Genomic DNA, 23,477 nt, shown 5'->3' with positions numbered 1-23,477 from the left:
TGTGGGCTTGATCCCGGGCGGGGGGGGGGGGGGGGGGGGGCGCAGCGGGGGGGCATTCTGGAGGCAGTCTATCAATGATTTCTCTCATCATGATATTTCCCTCTCCCTTCCTCTCTGAATTCAATAAAAATATGTTAAAAAATAAAATAAGTTGAGAAAGTAAAGGAAATTAAGGCATAAAGATTACTGTCACAATAAAACTTTCTTACATCCCAAATAAAGGTTTCTTAAAACATTTCATGCCTTTCCTAAACACAATGATTCTAATTATTGCATTTAGAATGTTGGACTGTTTTCAGTACTCTGTTAAACCACTTAAGTATCTGTGGATAAAATATTAGTGTCACCAAGTAGCATCATGTAAAAGGCTGGAAATCCTAAGTGTGTGGAATCTTCTGTTTTGTATAGAGAAAAAAGAAGTAAACATTAGTGAGAAATTATATAAATTTAGGAAAACCTTTACTTGGGCCTTTAAATTCATTCAAGATCAGAAGGGATATCCTAACTTTTTATTAAAAATTTCATTTCAAAAGTGGATCTTTTCCTCAAAACCCATCCTTATGACCAACAGAACCTGTGTCCCAGAAATCATGGGATGTCTTGGGTGTCTGGGCCTCATTTGGGTGGAGGTGGGAAGCTCTGCTCAGCCCCAGACATCATAGTTGCGGCACCTCGTGGGTGCTGCTACACACGCTGTTTCCAAAAGATGTGACTTAAAAGACTTATTTGGTGCTTATTTTAAAAACAAACGTCTCAAATTCAAGTAGCTCTTTTTCCTATCAAATATTTCTGTTCCTAAGTTTAAGGGATTTTGTTTTCCATTTTTTTTACTAGAGGCCCGGTGCATGAAATTCATGCATGGGTGGGGGGTGGGCAGGTCCCTCAGCCTGGCCTGCACCCTCTCCAATCCAGGACCCCTCAGGGGATGTCCAACTGCCTCTCACCCGGGACTTCTGGCTCCTAACCGCTTGCCCGCCTGCATTTCTGGTAGCCCCTAACCCCTCTGCCTGCCTGCCTGATCGCCCATAACCACCTCTGCCTTGCCCCGCACCCGGGATCCAGGATTCCCTCCTCTGGCCAGCTGCAGGCAACCAGGACCCAGGCTGGCCGCAGCCGCAGGGGACCATGGGCAGGCTGCTTCACCTGGGCTGCAGGCGCCGGTGCCTGGGACTGCGGGCAGGTGGATTGTCCCTCTCCCAGGCCACAGCCTGGCTGGTCCCCATTTCTCTCTCCCCAGGATTGAGTGTCTGAGCTGTTATGCTGTGAGGGCATGATGACCATTTGCATATTAGCTCTTTATTATATAGGATTCCTAGTTCCACAAGAGTCTATTATCCATTGTCATATACTGTAATGAATCTGGTTTATTAATAATTTTTCAAAGTTTTTTCTCTAAATTTGTATCCATTTCTCAGGAGAAATGAAGCACTGTGCCGTCGGTCCTTCAGTCCATAGCAATGCCTGTTCCCCTGTGCAGACCCTCCTGAGGACCTGATCACAGATGTTACCATCAACCCTTCAAAGCGCAGCTCTAGCCCTCCCTCATGGAGCCCTACTCAGACACAGCCCTAATTCTGTGGGAGTTAGAGTAAGAGCGAGACATGTTGACGACAGCATGAGAATAAGTTCAGTTGCGTTGTGCTGTTCAGTGTAGAGAATACCATTAGCCTTTTTTAAAAAAATATATATGTATATGTATATTTAAATATATCTTATTGATTTTTTTACAGAGAGGAAGGGAGAGGGATAAAGAGTTAGAAACATCGATGAGAGAGAAATATCGATCAGCTGCCTCCTGCACACTCCCCACTGGGGATGTGCCGCAACCAAGGTACATGCCCTTGACCGGAATTGAACCTGGGACCCTTGAGTCTGCAGGCTGACGCTCCATCCACTGAGCCAAACCGGTCAGGGTAGCCTTTTCTTGATCAGATGCCATGGACTCTTGGTGAGCTTCAGGCTCCTTGTCCATGGACCTGGGAGGTGAGCACAGCGCCCTCTCCCTAGGGAGGCTCCTGGGCTGTGCATTTCTGCCCCAGGAGTGGGAGGCAGCACACCAGCTGCTGGATCATGTAGTGGCCCTGGCATCAGAGGCCAAAATGATCTCTGGGGTTCCCCTCACCCTGATAAATGCCTTCTCAGCCATTACTTCCCAGCTCTTGACTTGTCGGAAGCATTCAACACTTTTATTTCAAAGTCTGCACATTTTATGTATTTAAATGTGTAGTATTTCTCCCTACAGCTAGCAAAAATTTGACAGTTCTTGTCAAATTTTCTATTATTGGAGAACATTCTAGTCCACCTGAAATTTGTTTCTGTGTAACTATAACCTGACATACCTTCTAATAAAAAAGCAATGAGCAGAATATATTTGTGGGTGAAGGAAAAGCAGTAACTTTGGCATAAGGAGCTTCTACAAATAAGGGAAAATACTGCCAGGAAAACCTGAAAGAGGCTCGTGTGCCAATTCCAAACAAACAATTAGGAACATGTATTCCGTAACAGAGCTGTGAAGGCATAGGGATGGGGTGCTTCGGTGCTGGCTGCTACTGTTACTAATAAAATCTAACTCACCAGGTGTGGGGACACAGCGCATGATCCACCTCTGGAGCAGATGACTGCAGCCTAAGAGAGGCAGGGGCACTCCTGGAGGACAGGCTGGGGAAGCGAGGCCACTCCATGCAGAGGGCCTGGTGGCAGAGGCCCAGGATGATCTTTCCCATGTGTGGACTTGGCCAAGGGCAGAGGAAGGTCACAGGGATGGTACTGGGAGCACTGGGGTCTCTGCCATGGCCCATCTGGGTGAGTATGGGGAATGCTTGGTGTCATGCATAAAAGTTTTCAACCTGAGAAATGAAGTGACATGGTGTGGAACTCAGGGGTCCCCAAGACTTGCCCTCGCTTCTAATACCAATCACAAGTTCAGAGGTCACCAACATCACCCTCAATTTTTGCTACATTGACTCAGAATTCACCCTGAAAGCTGATTACAGTGTATTACAGGGAACAGACATTAAAATCAATTCACCAAGGGATCGCATGAGGCAGAATCCAGGAAAAATACCAAATGCAGGGATTTTGTTGTCTTCTCCCTGGGAAGTCACAGTCAGCTTTTCCTTCCAGGCACCGATATGTAACAATGTTCAAGGGGTATTGCCACCCAAGGAAGCTCACTTGATCCTTGGCATCCAGTTTCTATTGGCTTGGTGACATCAATATACCTGACTGCCTGCATGACTGACCTCAGACTGCAGCCCTGCCAGTAGTCCAACCATAAATCACAGTTATCAAACTATCGGCCGTGGCCCTAGGGTACAAGTAAACACCACCAGGAAAAAGCCAGCCCTCTCCTGGGGGTCAAGTTAGCCCTTTCTGCATGGGGGTTAACAGTGGGTGGGAGCCTAGGCCTCTCTCAAACTGCTCTGACTTCAGTCACATCCCTCCATGTTCTCGTCCATGTCATAGGCTCATTGCATAAATGAAATGAAATCACAGCAGGAAGACCTGCCTAGGACTCAGTTTCTGTGTGACTGTGTTGTGTGCTCACAGGACTCTGCACAGGTACAGCCACTAGGGAGCCGTTCACCCCTATGAGGTGGGCATCCAAATATCCCACAACCCCAGTGGGTCTAGGAGAGGCTCAGTCCTCAGCTATAGGAAGGACGCAGAAAACTGGAACAGGCTGGGGTGGGGCACAGGATACACAGCCACCTCCAAGGGGGACTCAAGGAGAGCCTAGAGCAGTGATGGCAAACCTATGACACGCGTGTCAGAGGTGACACGCAAACTCATTTTTTTGGTTGATTTTTCTTTTTTCTTTTTTTTTTTTTAATATATTTTATTGATTTTTTACAGAGAGGAAGGGAGAGAGATAGAGAGTTAGAAACATCGATGAGAGAGAAACACCGATCAGCTGCCTCCTGCACATCTCCTACTGGATGTTTCTCTCTCATTGATGTTTGTAACTCTCTATCCCTCTCCCTTCCTCTCTGTAAAAAAATCAATAAAATATATTTTAAAAAGAAGAACAGAAATGGGAACTAAGTACATACTACACACCCAGCAGTGGTTCCCAGTGTGGCCCAAGACCAAAAAGAAATATGAGCCATAAGGACTGGAAGAGAATAGGAAAAAATCCCATTATTAAGAGAATGATAAGAGCATCCATAGAGAAAATCCAAGATGATCAACCTACTGCTGGAATGATACAAATTGGACAGGACTGCCACATAGGAGATCAGTGTAGAGCATGTCAGTACCACTCTGATATACTCATAAATCAGAAACCAGAAACCTGCACTCACAACAGCTACAAACACTACTAGACAGCACCTAAGAAGAAGACTAACCAAATATATGTAAGGACTTTATGGACAAAATTATAAAACTTTATTGAAGGACATTAAAAAGACCTATGGAGAAACAGACAATGTTCATAAACAGGACTCAATACCACAAAAATGTCAACTCTCCTCCAATGAATCTATTACTTCTGTGCAATCAAAACTGCAACTGGACATCAGACAAAAAAGACTCTAAGTATCACAAGAGTAATAATCCAAGATTAGCCGAAACCGGTTTGGCTCAGTGGATAGAGCATTGGCCTGCGGACTGAAGGGTCCCGGGTTCGATTCCGGTCAAGGGCATGTACCTGGGTTGTGGGCACATCCCCAGTGGGAGATGTGCAGGAGGCAGCTGATCGATGTTTCTCTCTCATCGATGTTTCTAATTCTCTATCTCTCTCCCTTCCTCTCTGTAAAAAATCAATAAAAAATATATTTAAAAAAAATAATCCAAGATTAACCACAGCAATGCCAAAAACCAGTAAGGTAATCAGAGGTGTGACGACTTACTGAGGCGTTAGGAACAGAGTGGGTGTGAGCCTGGGGGAAGGTGACAGGACATTGCAGAGTGCAGTTAAGGACACATCTGCCACATGAGCAGCCGGTAGCATGCAACAAATGGTGCTGCCACAATCGGTTTCCACAGAAAAACCAAGTTAGCTCACAAAAATATATTTCAGACCGAAAACCTACGTATTTTCAAAAAATGCTTATAGCCATTAGAGAAACGTTCAATTTCACTCCATCAGAAAAACTTCTATACGAGATACCACAAAACTAAAAGACAAGCAGCCACTCAGTGGGTGTCAACCCATGAAACGGGAGTTGCAGGTTTGATCCCCAGTAGGGGGCATGCAGGAGGCAGCTCACTGATGTTTCTCTCTCCATCCCTCTCCCTTTCTCTCTCTAAAATTACACACACACACACACACACACACACACGCTCAAAACCATGAAGCAAACAAAGAAGAGAAACAGGAATGTGGCTGCCGGATGCCAGGCGGACTGGGGCAGGAGGCGGTGCCCCAGGCGGGCTAGGGGGCTGCCTGCGGGCGGCAGTGGGGCCCATGGGGGGCAGTAAGGAGACGTGGCAATGGGAGCGCACGGGGTCAGTGGAGGCGCACGGAGGGCAGCGGCCGTGGACAGGAGGTGTGTTGACATTAAAGGCCCGGAGCTGGAGGCCATAAGGACAAAGGGAAGGCGGAGACCTTGCACCTGAAGGACCCGGGCGGAGGGGGAAGCTTCGCAAGGGGAAGGCCGGCTTCGCTGGGGGCGGGTAACCGTCGGCGAGGACGACGCGGGCCCTGGACGCAGAGGGGACGCCGGGCCGGGAGAGGCTGGTCAGGGTTTGGGAGCCAAACGCGGGAGGGGTGGCCGACCCCGAGGCGGTAGCGAGGGGAGGTTCGCGCCGGGGAGGCCCGCCCCCTGCAGCCGAGGATCAGAGGCCTGAGAAGGCACCGCCCACCGCCCGCCCCGCCAATTGAAGCCCGCCGGAAGTGGTGCAAGCCCCGCCCCCCGCGCCCTGGCCGCTCTGGGAAACGGCTCCCACATCTCGGTGGCTGGAGTCCTCCAGAAACGGGAACTGTAGTGCAAGTCAGGATGCTGCCACCGGGTGGCAGCTGGGAGTGTTCAGAACCGAGGCAAGAGTGGGGCTTTGTGGACCAATTTCCAAGACTATTTTACAGCAATTCTCTTTCAGTGAAACTCTAGTGAGCTGCTAAAGGTGCTACAACCAAGCGAAGACCAGACCTTTCTTTTACAGAAGGCAGAGAACCGTACCTGTCACTGGGACGATGAGATCACCCAGGAAGTTCGAGGATGCTTATGGGTCAAGGTCAACCCCTCTAAATGGGCCGTGTCCACTCTAACTAGACAAAGGACTTCCCCCAGCACCAGACAGCTTCTGCAGCATCCCTTCTTGATAGCCAGTCTCTTGGCCAAGGCCCCTGGTAACTTTATCAGAAGGAGCAGTAATGCTGTAGCAGGTCACTTAACTGTCTAGGTAACCAAGACTCATGCTCCTCCCTTCAGGTGTTTCTCTGCACAAGAGAATGCTAGCCCTGCTGGGTGACTGCCCAAGGCCAAGGGCAGGTTGGGCCAGGGAAGGCAAGGCTTACAACTGGGGGCAAGGTCAACACTAAAGATGGGTCTGATCCCTGAGAGCAAGGAGCCACCTGGCAGTCACAGGAAGGCCTTATCATCCATTCGGCCCCTGCAGCCCACAGAACCGCTGAGGTGACCAGAGCTCAGGTAGGTGGTCATCATGGAGTGCCAGCCAGTGGACCTGTCTGGTTAGTGCCCTGCTGCACTTTTCACTGGCTCACAAGGGAACACTGTGAGCAAGATTCTTGGGAGTGTCCTAGTTCTAATGGCTGATGGGTTAGGGTCTCACTTTGATGCCTGCTTAGCAGCCTCTGCCCTGCTTCAGCCACCTTTGACAGAACTGTCAGACAATGTGGGAAAAGGTGTCATTTGCTGTGGCCAATCAGGAAGGTTCATTTGTTCTAAGAAACTCTGTCATCACAAGAGAGTTCTAGCTGTGGGTTGACATCCACACCTACTTTCTCCCAGTGCTCAGCACACAGGTCCATGTGTGCGATGCTGGAGGGATTCCAGGAAGGAAGGTGTGATTGGATCAAGCACCCCCACCTCCACTTGAGCTGCCTCTGCTCAGTGGTCCTCCCAGCAGAACACTTCCCTCTGAAACTATAGGCAGAACAGCTTAGTGCAGGAAAACAAACTTTATTGAGCCCCCTGCCCTAGTTCTCCTTCTCCTGTACAGTCTTAGTTCCCCGTAGACGCCCAGTCCGCCGAGCGGCAATGAGACCCACTTTTCGGCCAGCAGGGGCATCTCTGCGGATGGTGGAGGGTTTGCCGATGTGCTGGTGGTTGCCACCTCCAAATGGATGCTCTACAGGCTGCAGACAAAGGGAGGTAGTGTTAATGTGGGGGTGGTCCCAATCTAACGGAAGGCCTGGATCAAGAGGCCTATACCTATGAATCGTCACCCAAATCCCCCACCTGAGGGGAGATTCCAAAGGACCTGCCCATCCAGCCTCAGGCCCTGTATCCTGAATACTCCCCACTGCCTAGTACTGGGCTACTTACGTTCATGGCCACACCCCGCACACGTGGCCAGCAATTTCTCTTTGCTTTATATTTGTGGTAGGCACGCCCAGCCTTCAGGATGGGCTTGTCAATGCGGCCACCTCCAGCCACCACACCTGTCGAGGATATTAGGCAATTCAGAAAAGTGCAGCACATTCTCCCATCAGACAGAATATCCCCTGCTGGGTCCTTCTCAGCACCCCACCGCCTGCACTGATCACCTTCTCTCTGTACTGTCATACAGCATCACAAAATTCACAGAAGTGCCAGTAACACTTGGCAAATACCACCCAGCAGTAAGACCCCTTGCAGCCTGTGACTGACAGCAAGTTTCTTCAGGCTCCATGGGATACCAAGCCACACATTTACCCATACCATGTCAACTGGAATGCCTATCTCAATCCAGGGTTCTCCAGGGAAGCACCATGTCTGACATGGGCAGGTCACTCAACCTTTGAACCCCAATGTGATGGCTGAGCCACCATGTCATATCTTGGCCAGCTTTGCCACAGGACTTGAAAGCGTTGTCAAACAGCAAAGTGAACAAACCTGGGTACAGGTCCTTTTTAATGCACATACTGGGTAATTTCAAGGAAATCAGACATCTCTGAAAAGACTATTAGCAGGTGAAGGTAAGGGCAGGAACCAAGCAAATCCAGGTTGTGTGAGAACGAAGACAAGTCCGGTAGATTAAACCTGGTCTCTTTCAACTACCACCCTGGAATGAAGTAGGTACCGCTGTGCCCACTTTTCAAATATTACGACTGAAAAACTATGCATCTACTCAAGCGTACAGAGCCTACATTTTACTGGAGTGGGAAGTGAGGTTCCAGGGCCCAGGTTTACCCGCTTGCTAGCTGCTCACAAGCGACCCAAAGCATTCCACTGTTGCCTGCCACTCACCGACCACAGCTCTGTTGGCAGAGGAAATGACCTTCTTGGAGCCCGAGGGCAGCTTCACTCGAGTCTTTTTGGTCTCAGGGTTGTGGGAGATGACCGTGGCATAATTCCCAGAGGCCCGGGCTAACTTGCCCCGATCACCAGGCTTCTCCTCCAAGCAACACACGATGGTGCCCTCAGGCATGGTGCCCACCGGGAGCACATTGCCAATGTTCAGCTGAGCTGCAAGGGAGAGCAACCAGGAACAGTCAGAATGGAGAGATGGTATTAAAAAAAACACAAAAACACTTTTACTGATTTCAGGGAGGAAGGAAGAAAAACATCAATGAGAATCATTCATCAGCAGCCTCCCCCACTAGGAATGAGACTACAACCCAGCAAGTGTCCCAACCAGAAACGAAACGGTGACCTCCTGGACTCAACCGGAGCCACGCCGACGGGCCAGATAGTGTCCGACTGCTGGCCAGAGGCAACGCAAATCCACTCCCTCCTCACAACACCCCAAAATAGCCAGTGCACAGGTTATGTTCGGCCAGCAGGGATCACCCTGTGAGGCTTCTTACTGGATGCCTCCCCTACCGACCTAGGAGGTGCACCTCCCTCATGGGACCCCGTCCTCCCATCGAAGCATGACGCTTACCCTTCTTGCCGCAGTACACGAACTGGCCGGTGTGGATGCCTTCGGCAGCAATGAACAGCTCCGTCCGCTTCTTAAAACGGTACGGATCCCGGAAGACCACCTTGGCCAGAGGCGCGCCGCGGCCTGGGTCATGGATGATATCCTGCGGGCCGAGGCGGCGTGAGCGTGGGGTCCGGGCGGAACACCCCGTGCCCGTGCCCGCCCCCGCCCCGGCCTGCGCCCTGCACCTTCACGATGCCCTTGATGTAGCCGTGTCGCTCCGCGAAGTCCACGGCGCGAAGACGCGCAGCGCCCTTGCGGTGTTTCACGTGCGCGCGGAACACGGAGCCGGCGCCTTTCCTCTGCCCACGAATCACGCGGCCCATGACGGCAGTCTGGGGGAACCTCATAGTCAGCGCCGGGAGGGGGGGGCCAGGCACGCCCGCCACCCGGCTTTAGGGATCCTTTTCTCCAGGACCCATTCCCCAATTCCTGGCCCCCCTTCGTGCCACCACCCCCAGCCGTACACCCGGGAGTCATCTCAGAAGCCAGCCTAGGTCCTTCGCGGGCCTCAGGGAGCGGGAGAACGGCGGATGGCGGCGGATATCAGCAGAGCCGCCGGGGCAAAAACACAACTTACCTTCTGCCCAGCGCGGCGGAAAGAGGATCCTGGGCTCCCGAGAGCGGCCTTATCTTCCGGGGCGGGGCCGAAAGCCACTTTAACTTCCGGGCAGGCGCCGCGGCCGCAAGCAAAGTGCACACTGGGACATGTAGTCCTACCCCGCCGCCCGGGCCTCTGCACAGGCGCACTGGAGTTACCGTTCCTGCAGGCAGCTCTCCGGCCACCAGGTCGTCCAGTGGGCGGGGCCCGGGAGAAGGGTAGAGGGGCGCCCTATCCTCAAGGAGGACTCTCGGAGGGAGGGCGTCGCCCACTGAGCGATCGGGGGAGGAGGGCCATGAGGGGTTGGGTGGTTTATTCAGGGTCACGCTGCCCCGCACAGACTGATTCACACCGGGCGCGGGGTCCGGGCCTCCCGACTTGGCCTGGCGAGGTCCCCTTTAAGGAAACGGGTGGGTAGATTCGGGGAGCGTGGTTTACAGTGAGAAGACCGGTGTCTAGAAGACAGAGCAAACGTCCGACTTCTGCGGAGGAAGAGGGGCAGCCAGCCAGTAAATGGGGAGACCAGAGCTGGGGTTCCATGGCCAGGACGAAGGAGGGAGTGGGCGAGGGAACATGACGACCTTACCCAGAACCTGAGGGGACAGGTGAGTGGGATTTGAATCGGGAAAGGGAGCAGCTAGAGGTGGGGGTGGGAGGGTCTTAGCTGTGAAGATGGGGCTTCCTGGAGTCCTGGACCTGTGGAGGGACAGCCAGCAGGGCAGGGAGGGAGTGAGGGCAGGATCAGTGTTTGTTTTTTTCTAAGTCAGTTTTTTTGGGGTTGGGTAGCTAAGGAGGCCCTATAAGCCAAGGTTTCGGGTTCCATCCCGGGTAGGGCACGTACAAGATTCAACTAATAAATGCATAACTAAGTGCAACAACAAATCGATGTTTCTTTCTCTTTCAAATCAATAAAGAAAAATATATATTCTCTGGACCCCGACCTACCTCAACTTTGGCCCCGCCCTGTCCGTGGGCCCTGACCCCGCCCTCCATGGTCTCAGCCCCGCCCCCAGGCTGAGGCCCCGCCCCTCCCCAGGGCTTTGCGCTTTCCCCGTGCTCTGGCCCCTCCCCTTCTCCGGCGCTCCGGGGGCGGAGCCGAGACCACCGAGAGGGCCCAGCTTCATAGCCGCCCAGAAGGGCCGGAAATCAATGGAACAGCGGGCGCGGGGTTCGAGGCCTGTTTCCGGCGGCGTCCACGTTTGGAGCCCCCGGCGGTCCTCCGGGAGGGTGAGTTGAGTGGCGACCGCGCCCTCCGCAGGAGCGCCCGCCCGCCTCCAGCACTGCGGGCCCCGCGCGCCCCAGCCTCTCGGCGGCGCGGCCCCTCGGAGAGGCCGTGAGCGGCTGCAGGGAATGTGGTGGAACCGCGGCCGCCTCGCCCGCGGAGGCGGGAGGTGTTGGGCCGAGTGCCGCAGGCTCCAGCGCGGCCTTCCCGCCAGCCCGCTCCAGAGGGAGCCTGGTTCTCCTTCCCTTCTCCGCGGGCCTTCTTTCCCCCTCGTGGCCCCGGGGAGACCTAGACTTAGTTCCAGTGTCTGGAAGGGCTGTGCCTGGCGCGGGTAGGAAGTTCGTCTTCTCTGAATGCTGGCTGCCTCTCAGGGCCGCCCTCTCTACTGGGGATGAGGATCCAGCGCTGCCCGACAGCGGTCACTTCTGCCCAGTCGGTCCTGCGTGCACTCGGCCTGGGGAATTCACCCACAAGCCGCTTCTGACCCAAAGCTCCACTAGGACACCCCCTCCTCATTGAGACCTGCCAGGGGCCGTGGGGAGAGGCCGAGGTTACATGGGGGTGGGGAGGTGGTGGTGTTCTGTATTCAATCCTCTGCCCGCGGTTCATTGTCAGGCTCCCGCTGCTCTGATGTCCAGTCACAACTACTTCCCTGTGGTCCAGCCCACTGGCTCCTTCAGCGCATCCTTCCTGCCCGGGGCCCTTTGCAAATGCTGGGCCTGTTGCCTGGAGCACCTTCCCTACCTTCACCTCCTTGGCCTAGTTAACTCCGCCAGGAAGTGACCCATCAGACTAAGTCGGTATCCTACTTTATTTTATTTTTTTTAATCCTCATCCGAGGATATTTTCCCATTGATTTTTAGAGAGAGTGACAGAGAGACACATCGATTAGTTGCCTCCTGCATGAGCCCTGACCAGGGTCCGGGCTGGGGAGGAGCCTGCAACCAAGGTACATGTCCTTGACATGAATCAGAATCGAACCCAGGACCCGTAGGTCCACTGAGCCAAATCGGCTAGGGCAGGATATCCTACTTTAAATGCTTTCGTAGTTCCATGTATGTTGGTGCCATCACAGTTCTAATTTTCATTTATTTGGGCGGTTACTTAATTTTTCTCTCTACTAGACTGTGCTTCGTGAAGGCAAAGCCCTTGTGCATTGCTCACTGCTGCATCCCATTGCCTGGTTGAGCACCTGACACTAGTGGCAGCCACCCCTTAAGTGATTCACAACCACCACACGCTCTGAAAAATGAACGAAGCCTCGGGGGACATATGCTCCAGTACTGTGGCTGCCTTGGTTTCCCCCTGTGTCCAAGCCAGAGAATATCTGGAAGTGGAGGTAAAGGATCAGAGAACACTGCCCCCTGGGTTACCCTGGACATCAGGGGTTGGGGGGCCTCCAGCATCCTGACCTCTGACCTTTTCACAACTGTCAGCAGGTCTCTCGGCCAGGACACATGGATACTCATCCACCAAGCCTCATGGTAGGAGTCTGACTGCCTCCATTCCCTCACTCTTCTTGTGAGGGTTCTGCCACCTCCCCTGGGTACCCACCCTGCCCATTGTGCCTGGGCCTAGACTCTGCTTCAGCCTCTCGCTGTGGCCCTTGCCAGGCTCTGGCATGCCCATCCCCAAGGTAGTGAGCACACCCCTGCCAGGACTCGGGCCTGCCTGAGGCTCTCGAGTGGAGGGTTGTAGGTCCATGGTCTGGGTCCCTTCTCTCCATACTGCCCCTACCCTTGATTGTAGAGCCAAAGGCTCTTGGTGACTGTCTCGCCCAGCCCCGTGGTCCACATTTCTGAGACACAATGGGGTGGCCCCAGAATGGGGCTGGCACCCAGCGGTCCCTGGGGTGCTGGTATGTGTCCTTTCAGGAGACTGTGACATTTGGTGATGTGGCTGTGCACTTCTCACGGGAGGAGTGGATGTGTCTGGACCCTGGCCAGAGGGCCCTCTACAAGGAGGTGATGCTGGAGAACCACAGCAGTGTGGCTGGACTAGGTGAGGCTGTACCTTGGGACCCCTCCCCCTGCATCATAGATCAGCACCTGCCTAGCCAGGCCTCACAGAGCTGGGGATATGGAGGCCATGTGGTCAGCTCCTGACACTAGGACGGGTCATGGTGAGCCAGGCAGGCTCCTAGATTTGCTCACGTCACAGGGTTTAATCCTCACAGGGTATGTGGACTTCTGGGAGGTAATACAACCTCTTTCTTGTCTGGGCTAAGAGGTTTGCTTTAAAGAAATAGAATTCAAACTAAAATAGCTTTTTTGCTATCTTTTTTAACTTCTGGAGGAATTTATATTGATGGAGTTAGTTGAACCTGTCAAGTTTTTGGTAGAAGTCCCTGTAAAACACCTGGGCCCTGGGGAAGCCCTTCCTTCTTTCATGCTTGATGGTCCAACAAGCTTGTGAATTTCTCCTTTTGTCACCTTTGTCATTTCTGGTTTTTGTACAAATTTACCTATTCATTTGTATTTTCCGTTTTCGGCATGTATTTATTCATAATGCTCTCCATCTTTATTTTTAAGCTCTGTTATGTTTGCAGCTGTTCCCTTATGTAAGTTTTGGGCAGTGTCTTGATTGGTTTTGCCCCAGGACTGTTTATTCATATTTTCAAAGAGCCAGGTTTTGGTTTTGCTCAATTTTTGGGGAGTGGTGTGTGGGGGTCCTTGTTCTCTATTTCACTGAATTCTGCCCGGTTTTTATTATTTTTTTCTTTTGTGTTTGTGTTCGCTGTGTTGTTTCCAGTTTCTTGAGTTTACTGTTTACCTCATTTGTGTTCTGTCCTTATTTCTAGTAAATATGTTTAAAAATGTAAATTTTTGTCTTTGTATGCTACTTCAGCTGCATCCTACACATTGTGCCAGTTAGTAAATCGTTACTGAATCTCCAAGTGGCTGATAGTTTTGAGCTGCGTGTTGTGGTTACTTTCATGTTCCGTTGCATTTTGGTTGTTCTGTGTTCTGGGGGTCCTGAGCACTGCACCGTGACCCCTTCAAGGCTGGCCCAAGCATGTTTCTCTGACTGCTCCATGTGTGCTTGGAGAGAACACGTGTTTCCTGTTCATGTGGGGTCCTCCTGCCTGCACTTGAGGCCTTCAACCTGGGTCTCTCTGCCTGCCCTTCTCCACCCCCATGGAGGCTCCAGCGCGGCCTTCCCACGGAAACCTGAAGGAAGCTCCAACCACAGGGATGGGATGGGAGCTCACCACACTGATGCCCCGCAGCATGGGGCTGATGGCCCTGGAAGGAGGGTGTCAGATGGGTGCCCACAGGTTTTCACCACTTCCCAGGCTGCCTAGCTCCCCTGCTTTGTGCAAGGATGCAAGACTGGGGGTATCTGGGTGAGGACTGGACCTCATTGCCTTCTGGTTTAAAGTGTGTTTCATTCATTGCTTTATTTTTGTTGTTCTTTTGTTTTCATTCTTTTTCCTTTTTAAAAATTTTTATTTATTGATGGATTTTTAGAAAGAGGAAAGGAAAGAGAGAGAGAAAACACTGATTTGCTGTTCTACATATTTATGCATTCATTGATTGATTCTTGTATGTACTGGAGATCAAACCTGCATCCTTGGCATATCAGGACAACACTAAGCAATTGAACTACTCAGCCAGGGCGGGTTTTTTTGTTCGTTTGTTTTTTTAATAAGAGTTTCTTTGGCCCAAACTGATGACCTATGCTGAGAAGCAAGATCTCGAATGCTCCTGTCTTGTTCCTTAATCACCCCTACCTCTTGGAGCACACACTTGCCCTCTGAACTGAGGGGCTTGCTGGTAGTGCCTAGCTTTTCTCTTCTTGAAGTACAGTGGCCTCTTCTTGGCAAACTCTTGGGTGACAGGGTCTGCTGGGGATCTTGGCCTTGAAGCAAAGGGAATGGGCTGGGAGTCCAGGCATCCCTTGCCGTCTAGCCTCAGGAGCTGGGCTGAACCAGACAGAGAGGGCCCCTGTGCCCGGATCCTAACCCTATGATGCTCCCTCAGAGACTCTGCCTGTAGCCCAGCAGCCTCCCACCCCTTTACTTTTGGAAACCAGGGGGCACTGAGCCCTGAGCTGCATTCCCAGCAGCACCAATGTGGTTTCCTTTGTCACCTTGACAGCAGGATTTCTGCTCTTCAAGCCTGAACTGATCTCCCGACTGGAGCAAGGGCAGGAGCCATGGGTCCTTGACCTGCAGGGAACAGAGGCGAGAGAGGCACGAAGGACCCTCCAGACAGGTGAGGCTCGGTTTTGTGCCCGGGAGGGCGGACCCTAGGATCACCATGCGAGTTTGTTTTTATTAAGTCTCTCATTTTACCAATACTCTTATTAAGATACAAGCATGGATGCAAGAGAAGGAGTAATCTTGGTTCTGAGCATCTTCTCGGGTGAACATCATGTCACTGGTACTGTTGTGCTCCCTCCAGAACTTCTGGGGATCCCGGATGACCCTAGCCTCTCAGGTGAGGCTCTGGGCTGCCGTAACAAACCACCAGAGACTGGAGGCTTGAACTGATAAAGATTCGTATCTCACAGTCTTGGGGCCAGAGGTCCAAAATCAAGGCATTGGCGGGGTTGTGACCCCTCTGAAGTCTGTAGGGGAGGATCCTTCCAGCTTCTGGTGGCCCCAGGTGTTCCTCTGCTTGTGGCTGCGTCACCCAGTCCTCCACGTCACAGCGCATTCTTCCTGTGTCTGTCTTTCCAAGGATATCAGTCATATTAGATTAGGGCCTCCATACTTCAGTGTGATCTCATCTTAACTAACTCCAGCTCTAGGGTCCTGTTTGTAAATAAGTTCGTATTCTGAGGTTCTGGACGAGAGCTTCAGCACACTTTTGGGGGGCACAATCAGCTCATAACAAGGACCTTCATGTCCAGACCCCTTTCTGACCCTTTTTGGGAAGGTGTAAAGCAAGTTTGACATGCTGGGTGTAAAGGGACAGATTGGCCCAGTTAAAACCCAGCCCCCACAAAACATTTCCAAGGTGGAGAGAGATTTTTTTTTTAAATACGTGTTTTTATTGATTTCAGATAGAGGAAGGGAGAAAGGGATAGAAACATCAGTGGTGAGAAAGAATCATTGATTGGCTGCCTCCTTTAGGCCCCACAATGGGGGTTGAGCCTGCAACCCGGGTATGTACTCTGACTAGGAATCGAACCATGACCTCCTGGTTCATAGGTCAACACTTAACCATTGAGCCACACAGGCCAGGCTGGCACCATGGCAGGAGAGCCAGAGCTCCTTAGTAAGAGGTTCACGTATGGAGATGACCTTCCTAGTGGTTAGGCATCAAGAAGACTTCCCTGCGATGAGACTTGGAGCTGCTCCCAGACCTGGGTGTACAGGGCAGAGGACAGCCTCATGGATGAAAATTTGTGGAGCATGTTAGAACATGCACAAGATGTGATATTGTTGGTTGGTACAGCTGATATTCCAGGATCCTCCTGGTCATGGAAGAGGGCAGGGCTTGCAGCTGCCACCATCACAGCCAGCCCAGTCTCAGGACTGAAGGCCCCCTGGGGACTTCATGGTCAGTGTCATAGTTGCAGTGGTGAGGACAGAATTTAGTCTGAGTGACAACTGCAGTAGGTCAGAGTTCACCGAGAGCTTATTCAGCTTCCACTTGCTCAGAGGTGTCAGAGCCAGGCACGGGGTGTGACGGATCACAGAGGAAAAGGCAGGTCCATGTGACACCACCTGGGCTTGCTGACGGGCTTTGCTCTTGGGAGTTGGCTGGGACAAGCATCCTCCAGTTTTCTTAGGCAGATGCTTTAAGGGGGTTGGTGTCATTCTAGGGATGCAGCTTTGAGCTGTTAGAAGCCATGCTAGTGTTTTGTTCCTACATACCAAGGGGGAGGCCTGGTTCAGCAAGGCTCAGAGGAGCCTGGCTGGGCTAGTAAGGAGAGGGTCTTTGTCAAAGGAGTAGTCATTAGTAAGTGGGGACAGGAAGAGGTGGGCTGTACTGTGTGCAGGTGTCTTGTGACCCTGAAGGGAAGGAACATGTGCATGCTGAGCCACACAGGAGCCTGCTGGCTGTATGTAGGAGACTGTTGCTGAGGATGTGGCATGTAGGGAGGCAAGACCTTTGTAATGTAACTAACTGCTGCTTGCCAACTTGGCTACAGGAGAGTGGGAGGTGGACTCCGAGGCAGCCAGGTGGGTTTGCACTGTCCTCATCCAGCTGCAGGAGGCCCAGGCAGTGCTTGCATCCTTAACTGCTCTTTCATGGCTATTCATAGGGTCCTCTGCCTTGAAGCAGCATGCAGAGGAGAGCAATACTTGCCTGTTTTCTCATCTCTATGGCTGCTCCTGCCCTGTTGGTAGAGCAGGTTTGCCAAGGTTGTTTGTGCAGAAACGATAAACAGTGAGGACCAGGCAGGAGATGTCCCACATCCTAAGGGCACAGAGATGTTGAAAGGGTGTGTGTTTGGGGAAACAGACCTGGGTTCATTCCTTAGTCTCTCATTAGCTGTGTGACTATGGGTGAACTACTTAACCTCTGTGAGCCACACACCCCTTATCCACTACTGACCTCACTAGCTTGCATGCAGCCCCTTCCATACTCCAGGACTGACATAGAGATGGGTCTCCATCGCTGGAGCACTGATGTGAGGAGCCAGCGAAGCCCTGTCACTGGGTCCTCGGTTTCACTGTGGGACAGCCCTAGGCTGGTGATGGCCCTGGAGGTGATTAGGGATGACAGGGTCTGACTTAAGCAAAAACACTTCCTGGGATTGCAGAGTAGGAAGGAGGTTGAAGCTTATGTGGGGTAAGTGCATGTCAGGAAGGCTTGTGGGGGCTGGTGGAGTAGGTGGACCCCCCAGAAATGCACAGGAAGGAGAAATCCATATGGAGAAGTTGAGGGGCAGACTGGCAAGGGACATGGTCAGATGTGAGTTGGGGAGAGTGGCCTGGAGCAAGCAGATTTCTGGCCTTGGGTCACACTCAGAAGCCCAACCAGGGGACAGGCCAATGCCCAGGCCTTGGGCCTCAACCCTGTACACCTTTCAATAGCTTTCCTGCTTCATCTTTCTCAGCACCTGCCCATCCCTCTGTTTTAAGTTTAAAATTCTTCTTTCTTCCTCACCACCTCTCTGACCTCTCAGCCTAATTCTGCCTCTCCCTAAACCCCCCACTCTATCAGGCTCACTTTCTTTTTTTGTTGTTAATCCTCACTTGAGGATAGTTTTTCTTTTTTTTTTTTTAATTAATTAATTAATTTATTTATTTTTTATTTTTCGCTAAAAGTATTACAAAGGGTATTACATAAGTGTCCTTTTTTCCCCCCCTTGAGGATAGTTTTTCAATTGACTTTTTAGAGAGAGTGGAAGCGGGGAAAGAAAGACAGAAACATTGATGTGAGAGAGACACATCGATTGGTTTCCTCCTGTATGCACCCCAGCTGGGGCTGGGGATCAAGCCTGTAACTGAGATACATGCCCTTGACCCGAATCTCGGGCTGACGCTCTATCCACTGAGCCAAACCATCTAGGGCTCACATTCTTCGTGGACTTTTCCTCACACCAGTTCCCCACAGAATGAACCTCTGCTGATGTGGCCCTCTGTGGGAAGTGGCTCTTAGTGCTCAGCCGCGTGTACTGTGGTTAAATGAATGTGTAAAGCAAAAAGTATGAATGAAACCAAATTTTGAGAATTGTCAAAGGTGTCAAGTTTTGATAGTGTCTTTGCATGTCAGGTGTCCTAGGAGGGAGCTCAGTTCCTAGTGATGATCCCCACCTCAGCCTCTGTCCTTTCTGTGAGCTCAGGAGAAGGAGCCTTATCCTGCCTGTATGTTTCAGATTCTACGATAAGCACTGATGGTGAGCAGGCTGGTGAAGATGTGCACATGCTAAAATCAGAGTCTCTGGCAGCGATGGTCAAACCCCCCCCTTGGGATTATCCTCAGAGTCCTGGCTTCGGAGACACCTCTGATTCTGAGGTCTGGCCAGAGAGTAAGCTAAGCTCTCTCTTTCAGAAACACCACTTGCACACAGGGACTGTGGCTCCCAGGAAGACCTCTGCCAAGGAGGATGTGCAGGGACATGTCAACCTCGGTTGTCAACCTGAGAAAAGTCAGGGGGTTGCTGCAGATGGGCCATATCGAAGATGCGATGTGTGTGGCAGGAGTTTCAGATTCGTGGCTCTGCCTCACTTTGGTGTACAGAAGGAACTTAACAGATGTCAGGAGTGCCAAAAAAAGTTATCTGATTGCTTACAGGGGAAACATCAAAGTAACTGCCACGGAGAGAAGCCGTATGAGTGTGAGGAATGTGGGAAAGTCTTCAGGTTGTGCTCGCAGCTTAATCAGCATCAGAGAATCCACACTGGAGAGAAACCATTCAAATGCATAGAATGTGGAAAAGCCTTTCGCCTGAGCTCAAAACTTATTCAGCATCAAAGAATTCATACGGGAGAGAAACCATACAGGTGTGAGGAGTGTGGGAAAGCCTTTGGTCAGAGCTCCAGCCTCATCCACCATCAGAGGGTGCACACAGGAGAGAGGCCCTATTGCTGTCGTGAATGTGGGAAGGCCTTCAGCCAGCAGTCTCAGCTGGTCAGACACCAGAGGACTCACACTGGAGAGAGGCCCTACTCGTGCCAGGAGTGTGGGAAGGCATTCAGCCAGAGCTCAACCCTGGCTCAGCACCAGCTGATGCACACTGGGGAGAAGCCTCCAGTCCCAAGAACCCTGGATGGTGCCAGCCTCGTTGCACACCAGAGAATCCACGCTGCAGAGAAACCGTTTAAGTGTGATGAGTGTGGGAAGGCTTTCAGGTGGGTCTCTCGCCTTAGTCAGCACCAGCTGATTCACACTGGAGAGAAACCGTATAAATGCAACAAGTGTGCAAAAGCCTTCGGTTGTAGCTCACGGCTTATTCGCCACCAAAGAACTCACACTGGAGAAAAACCATTCAAATGTGATGAGTGTGGGAAGGGCTTTGTCCAGGGCTCACACCTGATTCAGCACCAGAGAATTCACACCGGAGAGAAACCCTATGAGTGTAGTGATTGTGGAAAAGCCTTCAGCCAGAGCTCAAGCCTCATTTACCATCAGAGGATTCACAAGGGAGAGAAACCCTACGAGTGCCTGGAATGTGGAAAAGCCTTCAGTATGAGCACACAGCTCACAATTCATCAGAGGGTTCACACCGGGGAGAGGCCCTATAAATGTGGTGAGTGCGGGAAAGCCTTCAGTCAGAACTCAACCCTTTTCCAACACCAGATAATTCATGCTGGAGTAAAGCCCTATGGATGCAGTGAGTGTGGGAAAGCCTTTAGTCGAAGTTCGTACCTCATTGAGCACCAGAGGATTCACACACGTGCCCAGTGGTACCACGAATATGGGGGCACCCTGGAGGGTTCTACCCACGTGAGCCGTAGAAAAGTTAACACTGTAAAGAAACTACACAAATGTAATGAATGTGAGAAGATATTCAGATGGCGCTCCCATCTCATTATACATCAGAGGATTCACACTGGAGAGAAACCTTATAAATGTAACGAATGTGGCAAAGCCTTTAATCGGAGCTCAAGGCTCACTCAGCATCAGAAGATTCATATAGGATAGACCACTCACCTCTTTAAATGTGTGTAAGTGGGAATAAACCCACAGCCTTAACCTATTTAAATTATATGGGGTAATTGATAATAACAAGGTAGAATGTTAGTAAAGATTCAGAATTGCTCTTTTAAAAATATCCAAGCTCATACAAAATGTGTTTTTTTCTGGAATTCTGATTTTATCCCACTCCATAACCCTGTGTCCCTTGCATCAGGGGAGTCATGTAGAGTTCTGAGTGTGCAGAGGGATGAACCCAGGTTCTGCAGCTGAGGCCTGAGAAGTCCTGTGAGCTCTGCAAGATGAGATACTCAGTGTCTTCAGCACCAGTTACTCAGACTGGCTTCAGCAAGGATGTGTGAGCTTGCATGCGCTGAAGTCCAGAAGAGGAGTGTCTGGAATTCCCTTTTGCCTTCACCTGACTCCTTTTCTTCAAACCTCTTCCCCCATCAGCAGCCCAGGCAAGCAGCCACCCAGGGTCAACTTGAGTTTCCACATGGGCCAAGCCACTCTGATTAATCTGACCTACAGGCTGGGCCCATGTTCATTCACTTTGTCTCACAGAGCAGTTCATTAATGCCATGGAGGCCACTGGATGAGACAGACCTGCCACATTGACCCCCTCCCTGTCCAGTGTCCTGTATTCACCATTTGGGAAGGAGTCCAGGGGCCAGGAGTCCACTCGAGACCTGCTGACCTTTGGTACCATTGCTACAATCAGAGGGGCAATATTTGAGAGACCTTCATCCCAGTGGATGATGGACTGGTCTCCCAGAGGGACACAGGTCAGTCACTTCAGGATTTGTTGTGACACTTGATTTGGGTCACCATCACACTGGTTTGGTCAAGCCCACCGCAGGTCCTTGAGACCTTGCTGCTTCTATCGGCATGCATGGCATAGCCTGTAGCAGGCTATGGATTTGAGTCAGGTGAAGAAAATGCTTGCCGATCCCCATGTCTGCATTAGGAGGTTCCTGAGCTTTCTGCTGTTGTTGGGAGCAGTGGAGTTTGAGGTGGTAAAGTTTATGTGAGCTAGTGTTTCCAGCACATGGGTGGAGCCAGTCAGCCTGATCACCAACTGCTACTGCTTATCCATCACTCACTGCCTGACATGTCCTTCACCTGGTGCCAGGATGCCATGAAATCAGTGGGCCTATCTCTCCAGGCATCCCTGCTCTACCCAGAACTTGAGTCGAATGGTCAGAGGACCAGGGACTTGTGTGCATTATGCAGAGGTCATGCTCGTTGTGTCTCCTCCTCAGCTGCTGTGCTCATCCAGGTGGTCACTGCTGGCACATTGGATGGGTGGGCCCAAGTTTAAAGGGCTGTAAATATTTTAAGCCGCCCAGCAACGGCTCTGGAGTCGAGGTCCTGAGTGGAGAGAGCACACTCCTGCCATCTGCTGGCACCTGGTACTGTTGTGCACCGAAGGGCCTCTTCATTGGACCCCACCTCCCTTGTCTACTCCTGGGTAATGAGGGACAAAAGGATGGAGGATTATATGGACTTCTCCAGACTCCAGCCTGGACATGATGCTTTCTTTCCCCTCACAGTAACTGCAGGCCAGAGACTTCTACCCTAAATCTCCTTTAGCATTTGAGTGTGCACAGCCATGGTCCTGGATCAAGGGCTGGTGAACCCAGCCCGAGGCCTGCTATTGTTTGGTGCTGGTGCATTAATCAAACACTGAGGCCATAAGACTGGGTGTTTTGAATGCCTACCAAGCAGACCACGTGTTTTGAAATATTCTGACCTTTTTAAAAAAAATACATATTTTTATTGATTTCAGAGAGGAAGAGAGAGGGAGAGATAGAAGTATCAATGATAAGAGAGAATCATCAATTGGCTGCCTCCTGCACACCCCACACTGGGGATTGAGCCCAACCCAGGCATGTGCCCTGACTGGCAATCAAACCCTGACCTCCTGGTTCATGGGTTGATGCTCAACCACTGAGCCCCGCCTGCCTGGCTCTACTTTCCTGCTATATTCCCCAATTTGGGCTTCAGTAAATATAAACTCATTTTAAGGATTTTCAGCACTGTTTAACAATAGGTTTTAAAATACTTTGGACTTCTCTTTTTGAGTCAATAAATTAAACCCATAATTTTAAGCTGGTTGCTTTTATTCTCAATTATAGATTGAAATTTGATTTATGATGTTGGATTGTAACTATTTTGAGGTTTGTGGAAACTTCCCAAAGTGTTTGCCGCAAGGCAGAACCCAATGAGTTTACGCACCTGTATCCCCAGTGTGTGTGACTTATACTCACAGCCCAGGAAATGTTTGTTGAATGAATGAATGATGAATTTGAGGAGTATCCAGGCTTTGAAGTTGAAAAGTCAGAGACCCACAGAAGAGGAACAGCTACCAAGAGCTTCCCTGTGCAGACCTGGAACAAAGGTGGGAAAAGCCAGCCCCTTCCCTCATGTCCAGGTCTATGGTGATCAACCACAAACAAGGGTAGATGGTCCCTTTGCAGCCTGAGTGAATCCTGTGGCTGCCCACTTCAGCCTGACGAGAGCTAGGACAAGGGAGCTGTAGCAGTTAGAGCTGACACCCACCTACCACCTCATTTTGTATGATTCTGAAGAATGGTTTTTAAAAAAATTGACTTGAGAGAGAGGGAGGGAGAGAGAAACAATGATTTGTTCAGCTTTTTAATGCATTCATTGGTTGATTCTTGTATGTGCCCTGATGGGATCAAACCTGAAACCTTGGTATATTGGAACTATGCTCTAACCAATTGAGCTACCTGGCCAGGGTAGGATGGAGAACACCTCAACCACCTGGTCCTAACTGGATGACAAAAGGCACAGATCATCTTCTGGTGGGGGGAGGGGAGGCTGGTGGGTGCCCCCACTTACCTGGGGTGAGGGTGGAAGTGGGAACATGGCACAGGACCAAAAGCTGTGCCTCAGAAATCCCCCTTCCCCATTCTGCTGACCCTCTAGTGGACCACCAGAGTAGACACAGTAACAGCCATGGAGGTAGCCAGTAAACTCCAGCTGGGTGCACCAGCGTTCTCTGGCCTGGCAGGCAGAAAAATGGTGTGAAAATCCCAGGGGTTACCTGCTATTTGATGCT

At 51.2% G+C, this 23,477-nt stretch overlaps 2 protein-coding genes across 7 annotated transcripts; one reads left to right on the top strand and one right to left on the bottom strand.

Annotated features, from left to right (window-relative positions):
• Positions 1 to 7,069: 7,069 nt before the first annotated feature.
• Positions 7,070 to 9,694, bottom strand: RPL8 (ribosomal protein L8). Its single transcript, XM_070392616.1, has 6 exons — positions 9,611 to 9,694; positions 9,219 to 9,365; positions 8,992 to 9,133; positions 8,355 to 8,573; positions 7,452 to 7,567; positions 7,070 to 7,261 (listed from the first exon to the last, which is right to left on the bottom strand). The coding sequence occupies exons 2-6, from the start codon at positions 9,354 to 9,356 to the stop codon at positions 7,103 to 7,105; spliced, it is 774 nt and encodes a 257-aa protein (XP_070248717.1). The 5' UTR covers positions 9,357 to 9,365; positions 9,611 to 9,694; the 3' UTR covers positions 7,070 to 7,102.
• A 149-nt stretch (positions 9,695 to 9,843) lies between these two features.
• ZNF7 (zinc finger protein 7) lies at positions 9,844 to 23,238 on the top strand. Of its 6 annotated transcripts, none has more exons than XM_070392574.1 (7): positions 9,844 to 10,236; positions 11,978 to 12,192; positions 12,290 to 12,337; positions 12,728 to 12,854; positions 14,954 to 15,070; positions 15,167 to 15,295; positions 18,633 to 23,238. In XM_070392574.1, exons 2-7 carry the CDS (start codon positions 12,103 to 12,105, stop codon positions 20,399 to 20,401), a joined length of 2,280 nt encoding a protein of 759 aa, XP_070248675.1. In that variant the 5' UTR covers positions 9,844 to 10,236; positions 11,978 to 12,102; the 3' UTR covers positions 20,402 to 23,238. The 6 variants fall into 6 exon arrangements, with proteins under 6 accessions (XP_070248675.1, XP_070248676.1, XP_070248677.1 ...); XM_070392575.1 differs by lacking the exon at positions 9,844 to 10,236 and adding an exon at positions 10,776 to 10,858 and having other exon boundaries at positions 12,293 to 12,337; XM_070392576.1 differs by lacking the exon at positions 9,844 to 10,236 and adding an exon at positions 10,776 to 10,858 and having other exon boundaries at positions 14,957 to 15,070.
• Positions 23,239 to 23,477: the final 239 nt, after the last annotated feature.

This window comes from Myotis yumanensis, unplaced genomic scaffold, assembly GCF_028538775.1.
Source record: "Myotis yumanensis isolate MYYU_CA2020_CCGP unplaced genomic scaffold, mMyoYum1.0.hap1 SCAF_15, whole genome shotgun sequence".
Classification (NCBI taxonomy): Eukaryota; Metazoa; Chordata; class Mammalia; order Chiroptera; family Vespertilionidae; genus Myotis; species Myotis yumanensis.
The sequence above is the reverse complement of the archived record's forward strand: the minus strand, read 5'-3'. Positions and strand labels throughout refer to the sequence as shown.

Bases quoted from the DNA above. Each gene is read 5' to 3' on its own strand.
- RPL8 (XM_070392616.1), bottom strand. From the start codon at position 9,356: ATGGGCCGCGTGATTCGTGGGCAGAGGAAAGGCGCCGGCTCCGTGTTC. The intron at 9,134-9,218 runs GTGCAGGGCGCA...CTCGGCCCGCAG, and splicing joins ACATCAAGGGCATCGTGAAG to GATATCATCCATGACCCAGG. The intron at 7,568-8,354 runs GTGAGTGGCAGG...TATCCTCGACAG, and splicing joins TGCCAACAGAGCTGTGGTCG to GTGTGGTGGCTGGAGGTGGC.
- ZNF7 (XM_070392574.1), top strand. From the start codon at position 12,103: ATGAACGAAGCCTCGGGGGACATATGCTCCAGTACTGTGGCTGCCTTG. The intron at 12,855-14,953 runs GTGAGGCTGTAC...TCACCTTGACAG, and splicing joins CAGCAGTGTGGCTGGACTAG to CAGGATTTCTGCTCTTCAAG. The intron at 15,071-15,166 runs GTGAGGCTCGGT...ACTCTTATTAAG, and splicing joins ACGAAGGACCCTCCAGACAG to ATACAAGCATGGATGCAAGA.